We start from the raw sequence: 26,088 nt of genomic DNA on the forward strand, positions 1-26,088 counted from the left end.
TAGATATAATTGAAGTCACAGGGCAAATTGCTGCTGTCAAAATTGGAGACAGGTAGGCAGAAAAAGAGAATCAAACCTTACCAGAACAAAAGCTTGCAAGCCTCTCTGCACGAACCATTCATTACCTGGCTAGGTAAATCTAAACTGTAATTGATAAATTACAGTTGCTGGAGGCTCAAAAAGGATGAATCTGAGAGTAAAAAAAATCCAATGGGCCTGCAGGTGAATTTTTACCTCCAGGATTCCTATAAGGTTTTCACAGCTAAGATCAGAGAAAAATGCCCTAATTCTTCTGGCTAGGAAAGGGGGAAACTCACTATTTTGAAATAACCCCAGAATAGTATGTTCTTAACAAAGCCTACCCCCAAGAGAAACTATCTCACCAGAGCCTAACCAATTGGGGTTTTAACAGATCTAAGCAACCCATACTCAATTCTAGCCACCCCTAGTCTTCCACTCTCATCTAAGAGGGGAGGGGACTGAGAAACACTTGAAGATTACAGCTTAGAGGCACAGGCTCACTAAAAGACTGAGACCCAATTACAGGACTATAGATTGATTCCCTTACCCCAAAGTCTTACCATTAGGGCTCCAGTATACCAGGAGACCACAATTCAAAAACTTGCATATCTCAGACCTTATTTAAGATGTTTCTAGGGAACCCCAAAGAGGAGCCCTAGCTGGTGTAGCTCAGTGGACAGTGTGTCAGCCTGCGGACTGAAGGGTCCCAATTCTGATTCCAGTCAAGGGCACATGCCCAAGTTGCAGGCTCGATCCCCAGTAGGGGCGTGCAGGAGGCAGCCAATCAATGATTCTCTCTTACCATTCTTGTTTCTATCTCTCTCCCTCTCCCTTCCTCTCTGAATCAATAAAAATATGTTTCTTAAAAAGTCAACAGAGGAGGGAGAACCAAGATGGCGGCATAGGTTAACGCCGGAGTTTGCTGCTTTGAACAACTACTTCAAAAATGAAACTAAAACACGGAACGGACATCACCCAGAACCACAGGAACGCTGGCTGAGTGGAAGTCCTACAACTAGGAGGAAAGAGAAACGCATACGGACACTCAGAGGAGGCGCAGTGCTGAAGTCAAATTCTGAGGTGCGGAGTGCGCGGAGCGGGCTGGCGGCGGAGGGCGCGGTTGGCGTTTTCAATCGGGAGGGAGTCGCAGACTCTGAGCTCCAGATCCGGGCGAGTCTTTAGGGACCCAGACTCAAACGGGAGAAGCGGGACTGTCTGGCTTTGGTCAGAGCGAGTGCAGCTTTCTCTCCGAGCTTTGCAGCGGGTGCTGGGACTCAGAGAGGCAGAGCCCCTGGGGACAGGACTGAGAGCCGCCATAACTGCTCTCTCCGGCCCACCCTGTTGATCCTGTGCGACCCGCCCCGCCCAAGCCCTGCACAGAGGCATTTGCCGGATAGCCTCAGGCAAAGGCTAGATTAGCACCTCCCTAGAGGACAGAAGTTCTCTCACTGCTGACACAGCTGATTCTCATAGCCACTTGGCCTGGAGGTCAAACCCTCCCTGGAATTAGCTACAACAATCAAGATTTATCTATAAGACTGCGAACAAAGACCACTAGGGGGTGCACCAAGGAAGCATAACAAAATGCGGAGACAAAGAAACAGGACAAAATTGTCAATGGAAGAAATAGAGTTCAGAACCACACTTTTAAGGTCTCTCAAGAACTGTTTAGAAGCTGCCGATAAACTTAATGAGATCTACACGAAAACTAATAAGACCCTCGATCTTATATTGGGGAACCAACTAGAAATTAAGCACACACGGACTGAAATAACGAATATTATACAGACGCCCGACAGCAGACCAGAGGAGCGCAAGAATCAAGTCAATGATTTGAAATGCGAGGAAGCAAAAAACATCCAACCGGAAAAGCAAAATGAAAAAAGAATCCAAAAATGCGAGGATAGTGTAAGGAGCCTCTGGGACAGCTTCAAGCGCACCAACATCAGAATTATAGGGGTGCCAGAAGATGAGAGAGAGCAAGATATTGAAAACCTATTTGAAGAAATAATGACAGAAAACTTCCCCCACCTGGTGAAAGAAATGGACTTACAGGTCCAAGAAGCGCGGAGAACCCCAAACAAAAGGAATCCAAAGAGGACCACACCAAGACACATCATAATTAAAATGCCAAGAGCAAAAGATAAAGAGAGAATCTTAAAAACAGCAAGAGAAAGAAACTCAGTTACCTACAAGGGAATACCCATACGACTGTCAGCTGATTTCTCAACAGAAACTTTGCAGGCCAGAAGGGAGTGGCAAGAAATATTCAAAGTGATGAATACCAAGAACCTACAACCAAGATTACTTTATCCAGCAAAGCTATCATTCAGAACGGAAGGTCAGATAAAGAGCTTCACAGATAAGGAAAAGCTAAAGGAGTTCATCACCACCAAACCAGGATTATATGAAATGCTGAAAGGTATCCTTTAAGAAGAGGAAGAGGAAGAAAAAGGTAAAGATACAAATTATGAACAACAAATATGCATCTATCAACAAGTGAATCTAAGAATCAAGTGAATAAATAATCTGATGAAAAGAATGAACTGTTGATTATAATAGAATCAGGGACATAGAAAGGGACTGACTATTCTTGGGGGGGGAAAGGGGTGTGGGAGATGTGGGAAGAGACTGGACAAAGATCGTGCACCTATGGATGAGGACAGTGGGTGGGGAGTGAGGGCGGAGGGTGGGGCGGGAACTGGGAGGAGGGGAGTTTTGGGGGGAAAAAAAAGGGAACAAATGTAATAATCTGAACAATAAAGATTTAATTAAAAAAAAAAAAAGTCAACAGAGGAGACAAAAACAAGAACATAGGAGATTTTAGCCTCTGACACCTATACCTACAGCAAAATGCAGTCAATTCCCTAGACAGATAAACATAAAATTATCTCACTGAAGGCCTATTTACACCTTAGTTTCTTTTACCCAGTACATCATGTCTGGCTTTCAAAAAAATTACAAAGCATCCTAAAAAATAACACAAAAAAACAAAGACTTGGGCTCAGATATGGTAAAAATGCTGAAATTAGACTGGAAATTTAAAACTATAACTAATATGCTAAGTACTCTACTGGAAAAAGTTAATAACAATGTCCAAAACAGATGGGTAATGCAAGCAGTGATGGAAGTTATAAGAAAGAATATAAAAAGTAAATGCTAGAAATAAAAAACACTGTAACAGAAATGAAAATTGCCTTTGGTGTGCTCATTAGTAGGTGAACACAAAGAAAGAATCATTGCGTCAGAAGCAGTGTCAATAGAAACTTCCAAAAAGAAATTGCAAAGGAAGAACAAATGAAAAAGAACAGAACATCCAAAAGGTGTAACATACAAGTAAAGGGAATACCTGATGGAGAAAAAAAAGGAAAAGAAATATTTGAAGCAATAATGACTAAGAATTTTCATAATTAGTAATAGACAACAGATCCAGGAAACTCCAAAAGTACAAATCAGGATAAATCCTCAAAAATCTATACCTAGGGACATCATAGTCAAATTGAAGAAAATTAAAAAACCCAGATAAAATCTTGAAAGAAGACAGAGGAAAAGAACATTTTACATATAGAGGTGCAAAGATAAGAATTATGCCCAGCCCTAACCAGTTTGGCTCAGTGAATAGAGAGTCGGCTTCAGGACTGAAGGGTCCCAGGTTTGATTCAGGTCAAGGGCATGTACCTCGGTTGCGGGCATATCCCCAGTAGGGGGTGTGCAGGAGGCAACTAATTGATGTTTCTCTCTCATCGATGTTTCTAACTCTCTATCCCTCTCCCTTCCTCTCTGTAAAAAATCAATAATATATATATATATTTTTAAAAAGAATTGCGCCCACCTGGCGTGGCTCAGTGGTTGAGCATCAACGAATGAACCAGGAGATCATGGTTCGATTCCCGGTCAGGGCACATGCCTGAGTGTGGGCTCGATTTCCAATGCAGGAGGCAGCCAATCAATGATTCTGTCTCATCATTGATGTTTCTAACTCCCCCTTCCTCTCTGAAATCAATAAAAATACATATATTTTTAAAAAGATAAGAATTGCATTGGACTTCTCTTCAGAAAACATGGAAGCAAGATGAGAATGGAGAAGAATTTAGTGTTGAAAGAGCCTGGCCACGGGGGCTCAGTGGTTGAGTGTTGACCTATGAACCAGGAGGTCACAGTTCAATTCCTGATCAGGGCACATGCCCGGGTTGTAGGCTTGATCCCCAGTACGGGGCATGCAGGAGGCAGCCAATCAATATTCTCATCACTGATGTTTCTATCTCTCTCCCCCTCTCCCTTCCTCTCTCTGAAATCAATAAAAACATATTTATATAATGAAAAAACAACCTAATGGGAGAAGATATTCACCAATGACACATCCAATAACGAAGGAGTTAATAACTGAAATGTAACTCATACAACATAACACCCCCCAAATAAAACAAACAAATAAACAAAACACAAACAAACAATTCGATTAATAAATGGGCAGAGGACCTGAACTGACACTTCTTCAAAAAGAAAATACAGTGGTCAACAGACATATAAAAAGATGCTCAGTGCCACTAAGCATCAGAGAAATGCAAATTAAAACCACAATGAGATATTATTACCTAACACCTGCCAAAATGGCTATCACCCTATATAATATAAGAAAACATGCAGCCCTAACCAGTTTGGCTCAGGAGATAGAGCGTCGGCCTGGGGACTCAAGAGTCCCAGGTTCAATTCCCGTCAAGGGCATGTACCTTGGTTGTGGGCACATCCCCAGTAGGGAGTGTGCAGGAGGCAGCTCATCGATGTTTCTAACTCTCTATCCCTCTCCCCTCCTCTCTGTAAAAAATCAATAAAATATATTTTTTAAAAAGCAGAAACATGCAAATTAATTGTCCCTCCGTTATGCTCAAGCCACGCCCACAAGCCAATCAGGAGTGAGTATGCAAATTAACCCAATCAAGATGGCAGTGGCCATGGAGCTGGAGTGAGCAGGAGCAAGCAGGAGGCTTGGGTTGCCCCTGGCGATGGAGGAAGCCAAGCTTCCCATCTGCCCTGGCCGGCCCTGTCTCTGCTCAAGGCTACAAAGTTCCAATTATAGAAGATAAATAAATCCCAGGAAAAAAAAAGAAAAAAAGGAGAGACTAGGAGCTTGGGTTGCTGGGGGGCTTGGCCAGCCTGAAAACGGTCCTCAGCCCCTCACCCAGGATTGCTTAGGCACCCCAGTGGGACCACCACCCTGATCCGGGACACCCTTCAGGGCAAACCAGCCGGCCCCCACCTGTGCACCAGGCCTCTATTCTTCTATCTAATAAAAGAGAAACATGGTAATTAGCGTACGACCGCTACTCTTCCCATTGGCTAATCAGTGAGATATGCAAATTAACTGCCAACCAAGATGGCAGCCAGCAGCCAGGCAGCTGACGCGAACAGGGAGGCTTGCTTGCTTCAGTGAAGGAGGAAGCCGAGCTTCCCTGCCTGCCTTGCCGGCCTCTCAGCTGCACTCTAAGCAACATTGTAACAAATATAGAAGCTCAACAAAACCCCAGAAACCTGCTTTAGTCGGCCGGGCTTCAGCCAGCAGGATCGCAACATTGTTTCAAATACAGAAGGTAAACAAAGGCCAGAAACCTGCTTTCAGCAGCGGAGGCCTAAGAGCTGGAGCCAAGCCTGAGAGCTAAAGCTGGCCCAGAATAAAAAAGAAAAAGAAAAAAAGAAGCGGTTGGAAGCTTCAGTCACCCGCCAGCCTGAAAATGGCCCTCAGCCCCTCACCCAGACTGGCCAGGCACCCCAGTGGGGACCCCCACCCTGAAGGGTGTGTGACCAGCTGCAAACAGACATCATCCCCTCACACAGTCTGGCCAGGCACCCCAGTGGGGACCCCCACCCTGATCCAGGACACCCTTCAGGGCAAACCAGCCGGCCCCCACCCGTGCACCAGGCCTCTGTCCTACATGGTAAAAGGGTAATATGCCTCCCGGCACTGGGATCAGTGTGACAGGGGGCAGCGCCCAAACCCCGATCGCCCTGCGGCTCTGTGTGTGACAGGGGGCGGGGCCACAACCTCCCTATCTGCCCTGCTCTGATCGTGACAGGGGAAGGTGCCCCAAACCCCTAATCAGCCCTGCTCTGTGCCTGATAGGGGGGAGCTCCCCAAACCCCCGATTGCCCTGCGGCTCTGTGTGTGACAGGCTGCGGTGCCCCAACCCCCTGATCGGCCCTGCTCTGTGTGTGACAGGGTGTGGTGCCCCAACATCCCCCCCATGGGCCCTTATCTGTGTGTGACGGGGTAGAGCCATAACCTCCCCATTGGCCCTGCAATGAGTGTGACAGTGGCGTTGCCCCAACCCCCCCATCCCACGGGCCCTGCTCTGTGTGTGACGGGGTAGAGCCATAACCTCCCCATCGGCCCTGCCCTGAGTGTGACAGTGGCGGCGCCCCAACCCCCTGATCCACCCTGCTCTGTGTGTGATAGGGGGCAGTGCCCCAACTCCCCTATCGGCCCTACTCTGTGAGTGACAGGGGGGAACTCCCCAACCCGCTGATCGGCCCTGCTCTGTGCATGACGGGGGGAGCTCCCCAACTCCCTGATGGGCCCTGCTCTGTGCATGACAGGGGTGAGCTCCCCAACCCCCTGATCGACCCTGCTCTGTGCGTGACAGGGTACGGAGCCCCAACCCCCCTGATGGGCCCTGCTCTGTGAGTGACAGGGGGCAGCGCCCCAACCCCGATTGGCCCTGCTCTGTGTGTGACAGGGGGTGGCGCCGCAAAGCTGCCCATCGACCCTGCCTTTAGTGTGACAGGGGGCGGTGCCCCAATCCCCCAATCGGCCCTACCCTGAGAGTGACTGAGGGTGGCATCGCAACCTCCCAATCCACCCTGCTCTGTGCATGACAGGGGGTGGTGCCCCAACTCCCCAATCAGCCCTGCTCTGAGCCCGACCAGGGGCTGCACCTAGGAATTGGGCCTGCCCTCTGCCACCTGGGAGCAGGCCTAAGCCAGCAGGTCGTTATCTCCCGAGGGGTTCCAGACTGCGAGAGGGCACAGGCTGGGCTGAGGGACACCCCCCCCCCCCACCGAGTGCACAAATTTTTGTGCACCGGGCCTCTAGTCCTATATAAGAAAAGGGTAATATGGAAATTGACCCTAACAGCAGAATGAATGGGAATGACTGGTCACTATGATACACACTGACCACCAGGGGGCAGACGCTCAATGCAGAAGCTGCCCTCTGGTTGTCAGTGCGCTCCCACAGGGGGAGCTCTGCTCAGCCACAAGCCAAGCTGCCAGCTGCCAGCACAGTGGTGGTGGCAGGAGCCTCTCCCGCCTCATTAGCAGAGCTAAGTATGTCCGACTGCAGCTTAGGCCTGCTCCTCGCTGGCAAGCGGACATCCCCCGAGGGCTCCTGGGCTGCCAGAGGGATGTCTGACTGCCCGCTTAGGCCCGTTCCCCCCAGGGAGTGGGCCTAAGCCAGCAGGTGGACATCCCCCGAAGGGTCGCAGACTGCGAGAGGGCACAGGCCGGGCTGAGCTCCCCCCCCCCCAGTGCACAAATTTTTGTGCACCGGGCCTCTAGTCCTATATAATAAAAGGCAAATATGCAAATTGTCCCCTCAGGTATTCGACCGACGGAGAGTTCAACAGCTCAATATGACATGCACTGACCAGCAGGGGGTGGTATGGAATGAAGGAAGGCCCCAGCCAGCAGCCAGGGGAAGGAAGGCCCCAATTGGGCTGGAGGGAGTCAATGGAGGTGGGGGGTAAGGGGGACATGTGCAATACTTTCAACAATAAAGAATGATTTTAAAAATAAAATAAAGGCTGAATGAAAAAAATAGTAAATAAAATTACTAGGTTATCGTATTTGAACTCTTCATACTTTTATGACCAAAGTAATTTCTAGAAAGGTGGTCGTAAATTATTATAGCGCTGGCACTTCATGAGGTAGCCCATTTCATCATATTCTCATCATTAGTACAGTCTTTAAAAACACACACAAATAGAAAAATCAACTGTCTATCTTTTCAGTGAGACTAGCCTATGTCTGTCCCAAGCAGCATTGCTGGAGAAAAACCCACATAACCATTCATTAATTGGTTTCTTGTTCAAGTGAAGACCATACACAAATGGAATTTAACATGGCCCTGTGTCTGTTCCTATTAAAGAATGATCCTTCCTCTATGCCAAGAATACCACCCCTCTGTTCTTCTCAAGGACTTTGCACCTTCAATTACTCCTGCTCTATCATAATTTCTCTCATCCACCAATATACAAACATACACTATTATCTACCAGAAAAAATTTCTCAAGATCACCTTCTCCAGCTCACCTTCTTCTCTGCTCTCCTATCAAAGCAAACATCTTTTTAAAAGTTGATGATGTAACACTCATCAGGTAGCTCAGTTGGCTGCAGTGTCATCCCAGACACCAAAAGGTTTCAGGTTCAATTCCCAGTCAGGTCACATACCTAGATTTGTGGGTTTGATCTCCAGTCAGGAGGCAGCCAACCTGTATCTCCACCCCCTTCCCTAAAAATCAATAAAAACATATCCTCAGGTGAGGACTTTTTAAAAATTGATAACGTGTTAGAGTTGTACACTTGAAACCTGTATGGTTTGATTAACTCATGTTACCACCAATAAACTCAATTTTAAAATGTTTATTAAAAACAGAATTGCTCTAGCCAGTTTGGCTAAGTGGATAGAGCGTTGGCCTGCGAACTGAAGGGTCCCGGGTTTGATTCCAGTCAAGGGCACATGCCCAGGTTGCAGGCTCCATCCCCGGTAGTGGGCATGCAGGAGGCAGCTAATCAACGATTCTCTCTCAAAAATTGGTTTCTATCTCTCTCTCTCCCTTCCTCTCTGAAATCAATAAAAATATATTTAAAAAAACACGTACACAAAAAACACACAGAGTTGACCAGACTGTCAGTTCCTTACCTACTTCCTCTTAACCCACTCTAATGATATTCATCTCAGAAATAAGCATCATGATCTATCTAGTTGCTTAAGAGAAAACTCTAGGTGTTTTCCCAGCTTCTTCATTTTTCCTCTGTAGCACCAGCAAGCTCTGGTGACTCCATGTACCTTTAAAACATCTCCCAAGTACTTCTACTTCTCTTCAGCTCCCTATTCAACCCTAAACCCAAGATTACAATCATCTCTTGCCTGGCCTCCCAAGAAAGACTCCCCAAGATATCTTTCTGAGTTCATTCCTACTCCCCACTCTCCCACTATACATGGCAAGTTGCCTACCCAATTTCCTTTCTCCTTCTTTCTTACTAATGGAACCCTGATTTAATTGGGGATCAATGTAATCAGCTAAAAGAACATTTCCTAGCCTCTCTTAAACCAAGAAGTGGTTATGACACAGACCTGGATAAAAAATAAAAACAAAAAGAGGTCACTGAATGGGGTTTCTCAGAAAGCTCTTTAAAGGGAGCAAACTCAGCTGGCATGCACCTTATGCCTTTCCTTTCTGAAATTTAGACGTGTTGTCTGGACTGCTGACAGTCATTTTGAGAATTTAAGGACAAGGGTCAAATTCCTAAGAACGGTAAATTGAAAGTTAGAATAGTCTACTAACGGTATAAAGCCCTTAACCAAGTAATTCAAAGATACTTCCCTCCAGACTTTTGTTTAAACCACTACTATTTTTTTTTTACACCCAGCCAAACTTAACCCCTAACTCTTAAATCCTTTTTCCTTACATTTTCAGCTTCTATTCATTGTTCCCACAGCAGCCAAAGTGATCTTTTAAAAAACAATTTTTGTCCTTTGCTTTAAATCTTCAAATGGCTTCCAGTCATTTAAAACCCAAATTTCTTCCTTTGGGCTTAGAAAATTTTATGTGATCTGGCTCCCGCTTATATCATCTTGCACCATTCTCCTCCCTTACTCCAGCCACAATAACCTCCTTTTGTTGATTAAACACAGCAAATTCTTTCTGACTTTAGGACCTTTACATTAACTGTTTCCTCTGACGTGGAATAATGATCTCTAGAGGCATGGCTTTATAATTCAGATCTTAATCTAAGACTGAAACCTCAGGAAAGGCCTTTTAATTTCATCTATACAATATTACTATATTTCTCAGCGTTGCATTTATCACATACTTGTCTGTCTTCTCTTGCCCCACTCATCACTACAGCTCCATGCATCCCTAGGGTGCAATTACAGATAATTTTTTTCTTTAATATAGTTCCATACTTTCCAAAATTCAATAATGAGCAAATGCTTATTTTTATATTCACAGAATTACTATTTATTTAACAGGAAAAAGCAATTAGATGGCCCTTCAGTCTTGACTGTATAATAGTTATAAGCTTTCTATATGTATATTAGAGTTCATATCCTAATATATGACAAAGTTAATTCCACAATTTATCCTCCCAAGTGTCAGTTTAAGGGTCATTCCCAAGGAACTTTTTCCAAGGTTAGGTTTCCCCACCCCAACAGTTCTTATTTAAACTCAACCAACACACATATAATTAACTAGAGGCCCAGTGCACGAATTCGTATGGGGGGGGGGGTCGGTCCCTCAGCCCAGCCTGCACCCTCTCCAATCTGGGACCCCTGGCTCCTAACCGCTCGCCTCTTTGCCTGCCTGATAGACCCTAACCACCTCTGCCTGCCAGCCTGATGCCGCTAACTGCCCTCCCCTGCTGGCCTGATCACCCCTAAAAGCCACCGCCTTGCTGTATGGGTCCTAGGTGTGGTTATCTAGCTCCCTCCTCCCTCCTGTCAGAGTCTGGGGATGCAGAGTCAAGTCCCCATCCACCCATGTGCGCCTCAAAATACACGAGACCCAGACTCGGCCGGCCCCACCCGACAAGCCCCGCCGACCCGTCACAACCCTGGCCGGCGCCAGGACCCTGGCCAGCGCCAGGTGGGGACGCAGCCTCCTGCTGATCAGTTGTTACAGTATGAGGGTGGGACGACCATTTGCATATTATATGCCTTTTATTATTATAGACTAGTGGCCCAGTGCACCAAATTCGTGCATGGGGGAGGAGGAGGGTCCTCAGCCTGGCCTGCACCCTCTCCAATCTGGGATCCCTCTCGCAATCCAGAACCACTGGCTCCTAAGCGCTCACCTGTCTACCTGCCTGATGCCCCTAACTGCTCCCTTGCTGGCCTGATAGCCCTAACTATTCCCTTCTGGCCTGATCCCCCTAAGTGGCTATCTACACTCCTGGCCTAAACCCCCTGCCTATGTGCTCTACCTTCCTCTCCACGCCTTCAGACCCCAGCGCAAGAGTGCTGAGAGCTCTCCGCCAAGGCCCCGCCCCCATCCTGACGCCCCCCTCTGCGCGCCCCCCCCCCCCCCCCCGGTCTGGGCCACCGCAGCCCATCCTGACGCCCCGCTCTGGGCCAGACAGCGCCGCGGGACTGCACATGCTTCAGCTGGGGGGCCACCCCCGGCGGCAGCCTCACATCCTGGTGGTGCAAGTCCCTGCCCCCCCAGTTCCTGTGTGCACACACCTTTGACTAGTCGTGGCTTAGACACCATTAGGACCAATTAGCATATTCCCTCTTTATTATATAGGATTAGTATCTCACTGCCTTATCAAACCATAACTTACTCCACAATAGCATGGACCATGTCTATCTTATTAACACAGGTGGCATTCAATAAATATTTGTTGAATAAAGAAAAATGTAAAATTAAAGAGTTAAACCCAGAAATACAGATGTCATCATAAACAGGTTGGGGCAAAAGTAGGTTTACTTTTGTGAGTACAAAAAAGTTTATTCTTGTACTATTTTCAGAGTGAACAACTGTAAACCTACTCTTGCCCCACCCTGTATAATACTAAATAGATGCTCCTGAGGTCTTCAGAAGGGAAAATACAAAATAAAGGGAGGGGTTGGGGGTAGGTATTTCCCAATTTTGGGCTTGGACATTATATCACCCCTATGCAGAACCTGACTACATTATCAGTACTTACATTTAGAACAGAAACCCAACTTTACTAAGAGGCCACATTTATCAACATAGTCAACTCTCCTTCCTAGTCCCAAAGGCAGGATAAAAGGCATTACTTTCATAGTGGTTGGGGATGACCACCCAGGAGCTTAAGAAAATCCTTAAAATCATTCAGGAAAACAAGTGCCTCTGACTTGCCAAGCAATGTGCTAAGCAATGAAGAATCAAAAATCAGTAGGTCTCTGCCCTCAATGACTCACACTCACAGTTCCTATGGGCAGATGCAGATAAAGCATCTAAGTAAACACCTAAGGATATAATTAAAGTATGACCAAGCCCACAGATATAAAAAAAAATTGTCTGACATATATAACCACCTAAAAATCTCATCCAAACACCCAATGACTTAGTAATACCACTCTCAAATATACACCCAAAATCTTGCATGTGTGCACCAGCAAGAAAATGAAAATAACTGAATAGACAAGATTCATAAACTGCAGTATCCTATATAATAAAAGGGTAATATGGAAATTGACCCTAACAGCAGAATGACTGGGAATGACTGGTCACTATGACACACACTGACCACCAAGGGGCAGACACTCAATGCAGGAACTGCCCCCTGGTGGTCAGTGCGCTCCCACAGGGGGAGCTCTGCTCAGCCACAAGCCAGGCTGACGGCTGCCAGCACAGTGGTGGTGGCAGGAGCCTCTCCTGCCTCCTCAGTAGCACTAAGGATGTCCGACTGCAGCTTAGGCCTGCTCCCCGCTGGCAAGTGGACATCCCCCAAGGGCTCCTGGGCTTCCAGAGGGATGTCTGAATGCCCGCTTAGGCCCGATCCCCCCCAGGGAGCAGGCCTAAGCCAGCAGGTGGACATCCCCCGAGGGGTTCCAGACTGCAAGAGGGCACAGGCTGGGCTGAGGGACCCCCCAAGTGCACAAATTTTTGTGCACCGGGCCTCTAGTTTTTAAATAAAGGAACTACTACCGAATGACATATAAGAAAAATGAAGCACAGCATGGCCTCTGTGGCTTACTCGTTAAATGCTGACCTATAAACTAGGAGGTCACAGTTCAATTTCCGGTCAGGGCACATGCCCAGGTTGCTGGCTCGATATCCAGTGTATGACATGCAGAAGGCAGCCAATCAATGATTCTCTCTCATCATTGATGTTGCTATCTCCTCCCTCTCCCTTCTTCTCTGAGATCAATAAGAATATATTTAAAAAAGAAAAAGAAAAATGAAGCACAAAATGTTTTATCACTGAAAACCAATAGTATTAGACAATCCACAATTTGATGTGCCAGTTCCAAATAGGATGGGTCATAAGAAACAAAGAAACCTCAAAGCAAAGCACCCACGGTCACCTGAGAAAAAAGGCTACATATACTAGCCGTGCATTTATAATTACTAGGAAAGTTCATAAACACACAAAGGCTGAAAATAATTAACAGAATGACAGACTCTAACCACTGAGGACACTGTCCAGGGCAAGGCATCTTTTTTTAAATAGCTAAAAGTTAGAACTACAAGACATCTATAGAATGAATTAAAAAACTGTGACATAAAATACTATATAGTTTAAATTGAAGAACTGAAGCAATATGCATTGTCACAGAAAAAAAACCCTCAAAAAATACAATGCTAGGAAGAAATGTTGCAGGATGTAGAATATTATAATAATCATCCATTAAGTGGTTTTTAAGTTTTAAAACACTAAGAAGTGTTTTTACACTAAAAAATACTGTTTACCAATAGTAAAAACAAAACACAAATAGTAAGGATATACACCAACTTCACATAGTGGTTACTCCATCATAGTGGAGACTGGAAGAGGAAAAAGGTTACAAGATGAGCTTCATCTGTATGGTATGTTTTATTGGGGGAGGGGGCTCAGTCCAGTTTGAATGATGGTTAAATTTGTTAAATCTGGACCATGGCTATAAAGGTGTTCATATATTATTTTCAAAACTTAAGTGTAAAATATTTCACATTTCTAAAAACCATCTTTAAAAATAATGGGCAGGAAATAAGTAGATATGACTGTACACTATTGTTTCCATCATAGTCAGTAAATGTTTTGGAGTCAAAGACCTTATTTCAAAAACCTTGTACCACCAAGTTACTGAAATCTGAGAAAGTTAATTTCTTCAGAACTGCAACTTTCTAATCTGTAAAACAACAACAATCTTATAAGGCTGCCATATATATAAAATGTTAGATAACAGGCATTCAACTATAGGTAGTTATTTCAACTATAGGTAGTAACAGTAAGGAATTAAAGGGAGGAAAAAGTACATAGATTTTATTTTATTTTTTAGAACATTGGTTTTAAATGAAGTTCTCTTACATTTTCAGAATTATATAACACCATGAATGTCAGATGAATGTGACCACCACTTTCTAGTTTCCAACACCCAATTTTAAAATAGGAATTTTACAAAGGGATTCAAACTTACTTTACACAGCATAGGATTAGAATCTCGATTCCTTGGCCCAGTCCCCATTGACCAGAGCCACATCAAGAAATCCAAGGGTGGCCCTGACCGGTTTGGCTCAGTGAATAGAGCATCGGCCTGTGGACTGAAGGGTCCCAGGTTCGATCCCAGTCAAGGGCATGTACCTTGGTTGCAGGCACATCCCCAGTAGAGGGTGTGCAGGAGGCAGCTGATCGATGTGTCTCTCTCATCGATGTTTCTGACTCTCTATCCCTCTCCCTTCCTCTCTGTAAAAAAAAAAAATCAATAAAATATGTATTAAAAAAAAATTAAAAAAAATCCCATAACGCTATATTATCCAAAAGACTTCCAAATTATTTACTTGTCATTTAGATCACATTTTAACACATTTTCTCCAATTTCATCAAGGGCACTTACCTCGGTGGCAGGCTCCTCCCCCGCCAGGGCGCATGCAGGAGGCAACCAATTGATGTGTTTCTTTCTCTTTCCCCTTCTCTTCCACTCTTTCTAAAAATATCAGTGGAGCCCTAGGTGGTCTGGCTCAGTGGATAGAGCGCTGGCCTTTGAACTGAAGGGTCCTAGGTTCAATTCCGGTCCAGGGCACATGCAAAAGTTGCAGCTCGATTCCCCAGTAAGGGGCATGCAGAAAGCAGCCAATCAATGATTCTCTCTCATCACTGATGTTTCTAACTCTCTCTCCTTCTCCCCTCCTCTCTGAAATCAATAAAAATATATTTTTAAAAATAAATTAATAAAAATTAAAAAATTAGTGGAAAAATATTCTTGGGTAAGGATTAAAAAATAATAACAACATAAAATAAAGATTAACCAACACCTAGAGAACAAGTCCCACATTAATTCCTTTGTACTTTACTTAGACACTAGCCTCACAATGACAAAGAAGCACTAAAGCCCAACATTTTAAGCCTTTTCTTGAGACAAATTTACATAGAACTAGCAATAAAACATTGAAAGGATCTTTAAGCTATCACTAAAACATGGAAGGACACCTTTATGGTACAAGAAGAACAATAAGCAGAATATGAAAGGGTAGTTAATTTTGACATCTTAGCTATCCATTTACTAAATGTTTAATGTGTCCCAGGCATTGCTCTAAACCAGGGGTGGGGAATATCTGGGTGAGTTAATAAATGTTTGACCAAATATAGCAAGTTAATTTTTAAGTTGATAATTTTGTATTGCCTGCAAATAATGTTATAAATATCCAAATGGCCCTTGGCAGAAAAAAGGTTCCCCACCCCTGCTCTAAGCGCTGTAACAACTCTCTTAATCTTCCTAACATTTTTACAGATAAAAAAAAACTGCGATACAGAGTCAGTGCTACAGATATTAAGTAGAAAAGCCAGGACTCAAAGCAAATCTAATTCCAAAACTCACAATCTTTTTTTTATGAATAACATAAAATGCTTTATTTAGTCATTCTTTTAAACATTGAAATATCATATACAACCTGCTTGTTAAATCAGATTATTTTTTATTTATTGATTAAGGTATTACATATGTGTCCTTAGCTAAATTAACCATATTATTCTTAAGAAGGTAAATAGTTCTAGGCAAATTTAAATTCTCATACCAAGAGAGAAAAGCAAAATACACTTAAATACAATATCCAATATTAAACTGTCACTTGTTGTACTTAAGTTTTATTCAGTTTTTACAGTATCGATATATAAAAAACGCTAATATGCAAACAGACCGAACGGCGGAACAATTGAACAACCAGTCGTTATAATGTGTGCTGACAACCGGGGGTGTACACGAAACATGGCGGGCGTCAGCCACAGTAGGTTGGTGGAGCAGGTGAGTGGGGTTGCCAGACCAAGGCAGGGTGCCGGTCACTGTCATCTAGGCGAGCCTCTGGTGGTTACCAAAAATTCTCTGCTCCTGCGCACTGCGGTCCCACCTGGTGCTCACACCTGCTGCCAGCGCCGGCCCCACTCCCACCCACTGCTGGTGCCAGAGCTGCTGCTCGCACCCACTGCCAGCGCCCGGCAACCGGCCCTGATCGCCCCTCAGGGCTTCTCCACCTCCCCCTGCTCCTGAGGGGTAACTGGGGCAGCAGCTGCCACTTGCTCCTGCTGCTGGCACCGGCCCCGCTTGCACCCACTGCTAGCGCTGGCCCTAATCACTCTGCACTGTCAGCAGGTGCAAGCGGGGCTGGCGCCATCAGTGTGTGGGAGCAGCAGAGGCAGGAACGGGGCTGCCAGCAGACTGGGGACCAGGGACCAAGGCGGGAGGGGCCAGGTGGGGGCACGGAGGATGGGCCAAAACCCACCCCTGTGCCCACAGCAGCCTCACAGCCCACAGTTCCTTTCAGGTGCACGAATTTGTGCACTAGGCCCCTAGTACATATATAAAAGTCTAAGCAACGGGCCGAACATTCGACCAGCAGCTACGATGCGCAATGACCACCAGGGGGCAGATGCTCAACACAAGAGCTGCCGAGCTACAGTGACTTGGCAGCTGCGGTTTTCGGATGAGGCACCCGGAACCAGAGAGGAGGGAGGCCTATTCTGGAGCTCGTCACCTGAGAACCACCCTCTCACAATCCGGGACCCCTAGGGATGCTGGAGAGCCGGTTTCAGCCCAATCCCCACAGGCCAGGCTGAGGGACCCCACCAATGCATGAATCCGTGCACCAGGCCTCTAGTTTACTTTTAAGTTACATATTCCTGTAATTTCTTTGGGACTGCCTTCTGAAATTTGAAGTCAGTTTTAACTTTCCTTTGAAACCTAGCTCAAGAACCTCTCTTCATATGCATACCCTCAGAACTCCCTATCTCCCAATCAGGTCAGTCTTTTGGGGCTGTGGTCAATATGTTCAATAACTGCTGATAACATTTACGAAGAAATAAGTATAGTCTATACAGAGGGGTGATATACTAGGGGACCCCAGATGCATCTAAATCTATGCCTGATGGATAGAGATGAAAGTCTTTATAATAATAAAGTAAAACAAGAAATGCACCCCAGTCAACATTGCTTGGACATGCTTTAAATTTTTCATTTTTTTACCCAATCTATAAGCTTCCCTTGTTCAACCCACACCCAGAACCCCAAAAGACACACTATTTAAATAAGTTATTAAAAACAAAGATACCAAGCTTCCATATTGTGTCCCTGCATGTGTATGATTATTCTGAGCTGGTCTGCCCAAGACTCCCCGAGTGCCAAGCCTAGTCCCCTGTGCAGCCCACTTCCTCTACAAGATGAAAGAAACTCATGATCCAAGAGAAACTGGCCAAACTGTAGGCACAAGTGCACATTGGTGAGAAAGGAACTTGTCGTAGAAAGAAGATAGTTCACAGAACAAACACAGCAGATGATAAAAAACTTCAGTTCTCATTAAAGAAGATAAGATAAACAATTTACTCTGGTAAATATGTTCACAAACCAAGGAACAGTGAGCCACTTTAACAACCCTAAAGTTCAGGCATCTCTAGCAGTGAACACTTGCACTATTATAGGCTATGCTGAGACAAAACAGCTGACAGAAGTGCTACCCAGCATCTTAAACCAGCTTTGTGCAGACAATCTGACTAGTTTAAGGAGGCTGGCTGAAACTCTGCCTAAACAATCTGTGTAGGGAAAAGCATCCTTGCTACAGGAGAGGATGATGATGAAGTTCCAGATCTTGTGCAGAATTTTTAAAATCCTCACCCAAGGAGTGAGGATATTTTTCAATTCATTCATTCATTCATTCATTCATTCATTCATTCATTCATTTAAAATATCTTTTTATTGCTTTGAGAGGAAGGGAGAAGGAAAGAGAGACAAAGAGCCGAAACCGGTTTGGCTCAGTGGATAGAGCGTCGGCCTGCGGACTGAAAGGTCCCAGGTTCGATTCCAGTCAAGGGCATGTACCTGGGTTGCGGGCACATCCCCAGTAGGAGATGTGCAGGAGGCAGCTGATTGATGTTTCTCTCTCATCGATGTTTCTAACTCTCTATCTCTCTCCCTTCCTCTCTGTAAAAAATCAATAATATATATATATATATATATATATAAAATTAAAAAAAAAAAAAGAGATGAGAACCATTGATCAGCTGCCTCCTGCATGCCCCTCATGTGCCCTTGACTGGAACTGAACCCGGGACCCTTCAGTCCACAGGCCGATGCTCTATTCACAGAGCCAAACCGGCTAGGGCCATTGATTTTTAAAAAAATATATTTTATTGGCCCTAACCAGTTTGGCTCCGTGGATAGAACGTTGGCCTGCGGACTGAAAGGTCCCAGGTTCGATTCCGGTCGAGGGCATGTACCTTGGTTGTGGGCACATCCCCAGTAGGAGGTGTGCTGGAGGCAGCTGATCGATGTTTCTCTCTCATCGATGTTTCTAACTGTCTATCCCTCTCCCTTCCTCTCTGTAAAAAATCAATAAAATATATTTTAAAAATGTATTTTATTGATTTTTTACAGAGAGGAAAGGAGAGGGACAGAGAGTTAGAAACATCGACAAGAGAGAACCATCGACCAGCTGCCTCCTGCACACTCCCCACTGGGCATGTGCCCGCAACCAAGGTACATGCCCCTGACTGGAATCCAACCTGGGACCCTTCAGTCCGCAGGCTGACGCCCCATCCACTGAACCAAACCGGTCAGGACAGGGCCATTGATTTTATTAGAGAGTGGAAGGGAGGGCAGAATGAGAGGGGGGAGGGAGGGAAGGGAAGAGAGGAAGAGAGAGAAGCATGAATGTGACAGACATATCAATTGGTTGCTTCCCACACACAACCCAATAGGGAGCAGAGATTGAACCTGTAACCCAGGTACATGCCCTTGACGGTAGTCCAAACCTGTGACTCTCCAATGCACAGGGCAACACTCTAACCATTGACTACACTGGCCAGGGCCCAAGGATGTTTTTTATTGATTTTTTTTTTTTAGAGAGAGAGAGAGGAAGGGAGAGAAAAACATCCATGTGAGAGAAGCACAATTGGTTGCCTCCCATACACATCCCAACCGGGGGTAGAATCCACAACTTAAACATGTGCCCTGACTCAGAATCAAAACCTGCAACCTTTTGGAGTACTGGACATGCTCCAACTACTGAGCCACCAGCCAGGGCTTATGGAGAATTTTGATGAGGCTTTCAAGAATGAAGCAAACTAAATTGAGACAATTTCTGAAGATAAAATTGAAGAAGTTACTGGGAGGTACTATTTTATATTATGACTGCTTTTTCAAATTTTGTTTATTGATCTGATAAAATCTAGATCTCTAATTTTTTTAAGCCCAAGCCCCATGGACACTGCAGCTCTTTTCAGTTTTTGTTTATACACAAACCACTCTTTCACCTAATTAAGCTGAAAAAGCCTGGGTATAGTTTCAAATAGGTTAATGAATAAAGTTAAAAGAAAAAAAACACCAACCTTTTCTACTAAAAAATCTGTACAAATACTGGTTACATTGATTTTTACCAGGAAATTTCACCATTTTCTTTAAATCTAAAAGGAAAGTTTAGTCCTGGCCAGGTAGCTCAGTTGTTTGGAGCATTGTCCCATACACCAAAAATATGGGTTTGATCCCCGGCTGGGGCATGTACGGGAGGCAACCAACTGATGTTTCCCTTTCACATGGAGGTTTCTTTCTCTAAAATCAATTTAAAAACATATCCTCGGGTGAGGATTAAAAAAACAACCACCACCAATGAATGCATACATAAGTGGAACAATAAAAATTGAGATTCCTTCTAAAACAATTTTTTTTAAAAAACCCTGAAAGTTCAAAGCTAGTAGTAGCCATGCTATATAATTTTTTGTGTCTTACTCTTCATTCATTTTTTAGATAAATTATTCTACACATCTTATATAGTTAATAGTCTTAAATGTTCTCCTAAAGAGTTCTGTCTAAAGCAGTGGTTCTCAATATTTTGTAATGTCTAAGGACATTTTTTAAAATATATATATTTTATTGGTTTTTTACAGAGAGGAGGGAGAGGGATAGAGAGGCAGACACATAGATGAGAGAGAAACATCCATCAGCTGCCTCCTGCATACCTCCTACTGGGGATGTGCCCGCAACCAAGGTACATGCCCTTGACTAGAATCGAACCTGGAGCGCAGGCCGACGCTCCATCCACCTAGCCAAACCGGCTAAGGCTCTAAGGACATTTTTAATTGATACAACTGGCAAAAAAAGAAGATAGGGAGGTGGGGGGTGGGGGGGAGAGCTGGCTGTGCTACTATCTAGAATAATCTAGAGCAAATATGTTAAATATATATTAAGTTATAACATAAAAATCCACTTAAATGCTTAAGGAAAACTTATACAATAATAAATAGTATACATGAAATCAATTTGTTAATGCCCTAGATTTAAATATTCCCTATGAATATCCCAGAAAATGTTAGTAAAGTATAGCTACAATATGAAAAAACTACAGATACCATTAAGCACAAGAATAAGAGTATATACTCTGGCTGGCCTATGTGGCTCAGAGATTGAGTGTCAGCCAGTGAACCAGGAGGTCCCCGGCTCGATCCCAGGTCAGGGCACATGTCTGGGTTGCAGACCAATGTGTCTCTCTGTCTCTCTCTCTCTGTCTCTCTGTCTCTCTCTCTCTCTCTCTCTCTCTCTCGTCAATTTTTTTATTTATCCTTCTCCCTTCCTCTCTCTAAAATCAATTTTAAAAAACATAAAAATAAATAATAAAAATTTTAAAGAGCAAATACACTGATTTGAAGGAATTTTATTTCACCGAGCTTTGAATTTTAAAATATATTGCATACTGAAATGCAAGTAAACCTTTCAAGTTAATTACAGGTAACACTTATTTTAATGTTTAAACTGACAATTAAATTAGGTTGTGTTGGGCCCTGGCCAGTGTGGTAAGAGCATCATTAGTGCACTGAAGGGTCTAGGGTTCCATTCCAGGTCAAGGGCACATACCTGGATTGCAGGTTTGATCCCAGGCCCCAGTCAGGGCATGTTCGGGAAGGCAACCAACCTATGTCTCTCTCTTTCTCTCCCCTTTCCACTCTCTCTCTAACAAAAAAAAAAAACCCAAAACAGGAAAATACCCTTTTGGGAGGATTAACAAAAAATAAAAAGGTTGATAGGTTGTGTAGTACAATCCAGGATAAATTATTTTTAAATAATTAAATAAAAGCATGCCTTTGTCTTTGGCAAGTCATAACAGCGTGGTACAATCTATATATGTAAGCGCCTACATGACGAGCTGACCGCCGACCAGTAGCTATAATGCACACTGACCATCAGGGGGCAGACACTCAGCGCAGGAGCGAAAACCACAGGCATGGAAACATGGAACAGACTGATGAATCTCAGAGGAAAGGGGGGGGGGGGGGGGGAGAGATTAACCAAAGATCTTATATGCATACTAGAGGCCCAGTGCACGTATTCATACACTGGTGGGGTCCCTCGGCCAGGCCTGCGCCCTCTCACAATCCAGAACTCCTCGCGTGATTGTCGGAAAGCCGGTTTCAGCCAACCCCCGCAGGCCAGGCCAAGGGACCCCACTGATGCACAATCCGTGCACTGGGCCTCTAGTATAATATAAGCATAAGCAGACCTAGATCCTAATCCCAAAGCTATATGTTTATAGACAAATAATTTAACTTCTCTGAATCTCAATTTCTGCAACTAAGAAATAAAAAAATCTAACTCAAAGACCAGTTGAAAATTAGCAAAAATGTATAGACAAATGGTACTGAGAACCACTCTACAAATGGTAGTTAACAATAATTACAGTAAATATTAACCTATGAATAGATTATAGTTGTCCTCACAATCAACAATTCACTTATGTAACTTGACTCACAGAATAACTACAGAATATACTTTAAAGCAATTTTCCACTCCTAGCAACTTTGAAACATTACTTACAATTCTCAGATTTAAAATTAGTATCTGACAGACAAGGATGACTTTCCAAACAGTTTCAAGGAAAAATGGTCTTGATGGTGTCTTATTATTTTATTTATTTTGACTAAATAACATGTTCACATGACTCACAATTAAAAAGGGATCTTTTGATGCCTGTTGCCCAGACACCAATTACCTTACACAGAAGTAATCAACTCTACCAATTTCTCATTAATCCTTTCACCTATAAAAATACACACTTTCCCCACTTCTGATACAAATGGTGTCCTCCTCCACACTATTCTGCACCTCACTTTTCACATCTGTTTTTTTCTCTATGTTTATATTTTTAATTAACAACACACTCCAAGTATGGCCACTTATAGCTTATGGCCAGAACTCACCAAACATTATCATTCTTTACAAAGGCACTCAAAAGGCCAAAACAAAATCCTTAAATCAACCCAGTATTCTTAGCAAAACAAGCATATGAAAACCTAAACTTTAGTAAACTTGACATTTACATAGGTGACTCAAGATACTGCATTTTTCATTTAAAAAAAAAAAGCACATGGCCTGGTTTTGCTCAGTGGAAAGAGCGTTGGCCTGTGAACTGAAGGGTCCCAGGTTCCATTCTGGTCAAGGGCACATGCTGGGTTACAGGCTCAAACCCCAGTAGGGGGTGTGCAGGCGGTAGCCGATCAATGATTCTCTCTCATCATTGATGTTTCTATCTCTCTCCCCCTCTCACTTCTTTAAAATCAATAAAAATATATTAAAAACAAACAAAGAACAACAAAAAACACACACACATGGACTGTACTACAAGTCCTTCAATGAGTTGAAAAGAATTCACTTATAGAACTGGCCTTATTAAGATACAGATGAGCCCTAACCGGTTTGGCTCAGTGGATAGAGCGTCGGTTGCGGACTCAAGGGTCCCAGGTTTGATTCTGGTTAAGGGCATGTACCTTGGTTGCGGGCACATCCCCAGTAGGGAGTGTGCAGGAGGCAGCTCATCGATGTTTCTCCCTCATCGATGTTCCTAACTCTAACTCTCTATCCCTCTCCCTTCCTCTCTATAAAAAATAAATAAAATATATATTAAAAAAAAAGATACAGATGAAATAAAATATTGGTGTAAATAAAGCTATTTGTTGGTTATATTCCAAAATTAAGTTATCTGACTCTAAGAATATCATGGTGAAAAGCTGAGAGCCCTTACCACTTTTAAGAAACAGAATATACAGCATTACAAGTTTAATATTAAGTTTCAGGTTTGTACAATCTTATTATAGAAGAAATGTTTGGGGCTGTTGGTAAAATATTAGCTGCAATGTTTCATTACAAATATATATGTTAACTATCCTAGAATATATGTTCTTATTAAACAAGAAAATAAAGTCATTATTTCACTGCATATCAGATGACTACTTCTGCACTGTACCACAAAAATACAAAGTCATCCTTCCATTCAGAATTTTGGCACTTGAACAGAGAGGTCAGAGTTCATACACATGCTCTGTAAAACTGATTATACTATATACTACTACATTCAATAAATCTGCTTGTATTTGTAATTTTTATATAATTTTAAACTATTTTCTCCATGTCTAATTGGAAAGATGTGTAAACACCCACTATAGACTCAATAGCACAAATAAAACTCAAGTGCTATCAGATATACAGGGGTGGGCAAAAGTAGTTTACTGTTGTTCCTATGGAAAAAGACATGCAGGTTATGATTATTACAATAGCTCTATTAACTCAAAAGAATGTCACAAAGACACAGTGAACCTACTTTTGTCCACCCCTGTATGTATTTCAATTACTCATCACATACTTAGAATGCCGAATTTCACAAATAATTCAGATTATAAAAATACCAAGAGAAAAATACAAACAGCAATCATACATTCAATAATGGTATCTGACAACTTGAAAATAACCACCATTTCAGTATTGCTTTTTAATCTTTCTTTGTTAATTCCAAGAAGAAAAAACCTGGCATTCTTGAATTGGGTATGAAAAACTGTACTGATACTTGCATGGTTTTGAGTCAAGTTACTAGGACATTTTGAGGATCTTATATAAATAAATGTGGCCAACACTAGAGTATCTAAATTCTGCAGGACTCAAGAGGAGCTTTAGAAAGAAAAAACAATTTTTTTTTTTTTTTTTAGTCAATTCAGGTATGCTATGATACACCTGCTCACTTAAAAAGGAGAAGTAGCAATGTGTTAATCAGGTGAAATCTCATGTTTTCAACAGGGCTGTTTCAAAAGCAAGAATCAACAATGAGGGACACATCATAATGAAGTTTCATGGCACAACACGGTCACGGAGGCATTGTCTGAGGAGAGGCTCTCTGATCGGTTACTTCTGTAAACTTGTAATGTTTTGAAATCAGCTTATCATACACTCCATTCCCCCCCCCCACCCCCCGTTAAAAATATCTAAATGCCTTCAATACACCGAACTACTTGCCTTTACCCAGTTAAAAGCTTTAGGTGTCAATAGAAAAGGAGCCGAGGAAGTGGGGGGGGGGGGGTGGTGGTAAATGAACATGAGATAATGATCTGGCAGGGAATTAATATCTTGTCTGAGGTGAAAATTCCCTCATCTCCCCACTCCAATACGATGGCATCGCAGCAGGTCCCTCCTCCTCTCCCAGCACCCAGCCGAAGGGGTAACTCGGAACGTCCTCCTCCTTCCATCAATACCTAGGCGTTCTCACGGCGCCTTCCCTCCGGAAAGGACGGTGGAGGCCACAGGCTGCCACCCAGAACACCCCCCAAAGTGCGGGCCCTGGAGCCCCGCGGCTCCCCGGATCCAGTTACCGTCCGTCTTCCCCCCGCCCACTTCCCGGGTTTTCTCCGGCTCGGCCTGCTCCCCCCGCTCCACCCGACAGCCACACTTCTAGCGGCGGCCGCTGCCGGGGGCTCCCTCAGAGCTCACACCCCGCCGACCAGCACCCCCTTCGGCGTCGGCCCCCCAAACGGTGCTCCTCTCCACACCGCCCACCCGCGAGACTGTCCATCCCAGGGCCCGGGAGGGGAGGGGAGGGGAAGGCGGCGGAATGAGAGGGGGTGGAGGAGCCTGCTGGTTCCCCACAGGCAGAAGGGCGGCCCGCGAGAAGGGGCCCCCGGGGTGAGCCGGGGGTAGGGGAGGCGCCGCTAGCAGGGCCCTCCCGCCCCGGGCTGGGAGGGGGGGGGATGTCCCGGAGTTCATTTCTGACCTCCTCGCTCTTCAGCACCTCCTTGAACTCCCGCTTGATTCGCTGCACCGCGATGTTGGCCATGTCTCCGCCCGCAGCTGACTCGTACCCGCCTCCTCCGCCACCGCTACGACCACCGCCACCGCCGCCACCTCTTCCTCCACCGCCTCCTCCCTCGGCGATTCACACCCGAGCGCACGAACACTGCCACTGCCACCCCGGCCGCCGCGCTCTCTTCAGTGTGGAATCACCTCCGCGCCGGGCCACCAAAATGGCGCCGGGGCCGCGCATGCGCACGACGCTGACCTGCCCGGGCGGCGCAGCCGCTCCCGTCGTAGCGCCCCATACGGCTCCGCCGCGAGCCTCGCGCCGCGCCGCGCTGCGCGTCTGAGAGAGCTGCGGCCGCGAGGCTCCGCCCTGCGGGCGTCTGGGGCCTGGAGGGTGCGGCTTCCGCGCCGGCGAGCCCTGCGCGGGCCTCCCGAGCCGCCGTCGGCGCCTCCTCCCCGCTTCAGACCCCTGCGGGGTGGTCGGGGCTCCCCGCCTCCGTCCCGCCTCTGGAGGAAGGCGCACAGTCAGCCCGGCGGGTTCGCGCGGCCCCGACCCAGCCCGACCCAGAACCCGCCTGCTTCCTGTGCCC

At 44.8% G+C, this 26,088-nt stretch overlaps 1 protein-coding gene across 3 annotated transcripts in view; it reads right to left on the reverse strand.

Moving 5' to 3' along the window:
• UBE2K (ubiquitin conjugating enzyme E2 K) overlaps positions 1–25,751 on the reverse strand; it is a 67,659-nt gene extending 41,908 nt beyond the window's left edge. Inside the window, exon 1 of one of the 3 annotated variants that reach the window (XM_059673119.1) lies at positions 25,473–25,751. Coding sequence is in view for 1 of the 3 variants with exons in the window: in XM_059673104.1 (XP_059529087.1) it covers positions 25,473–25,535 (63 nt within the window). In the remaining 2 variants the exon portion in view is untranslated. The remainder of the gene's footprint in view (positions 1–25,472) is intronic. The other 2 variants (XM_059673104.1, XM_059673113.1) reach the window with 2 other exon arrangements.
• Positions 25,752–26,088: the final 337 nt, after the last annotated feature.

Source organism: Myotis daubentonii, chromosome 1 (genome assembly GCF_963259705.1).
Source record: "Myotis daubentonii chromosome 1, mMyoDau2.1, whole genome shotgun sequence".
Classification (NCBI taxonomy): Eukaryota; Metazoa; Chordata; class Mammalia; order Chiroptera; family Vespertilionidae; genus Myotis; species Myotis daubentonii.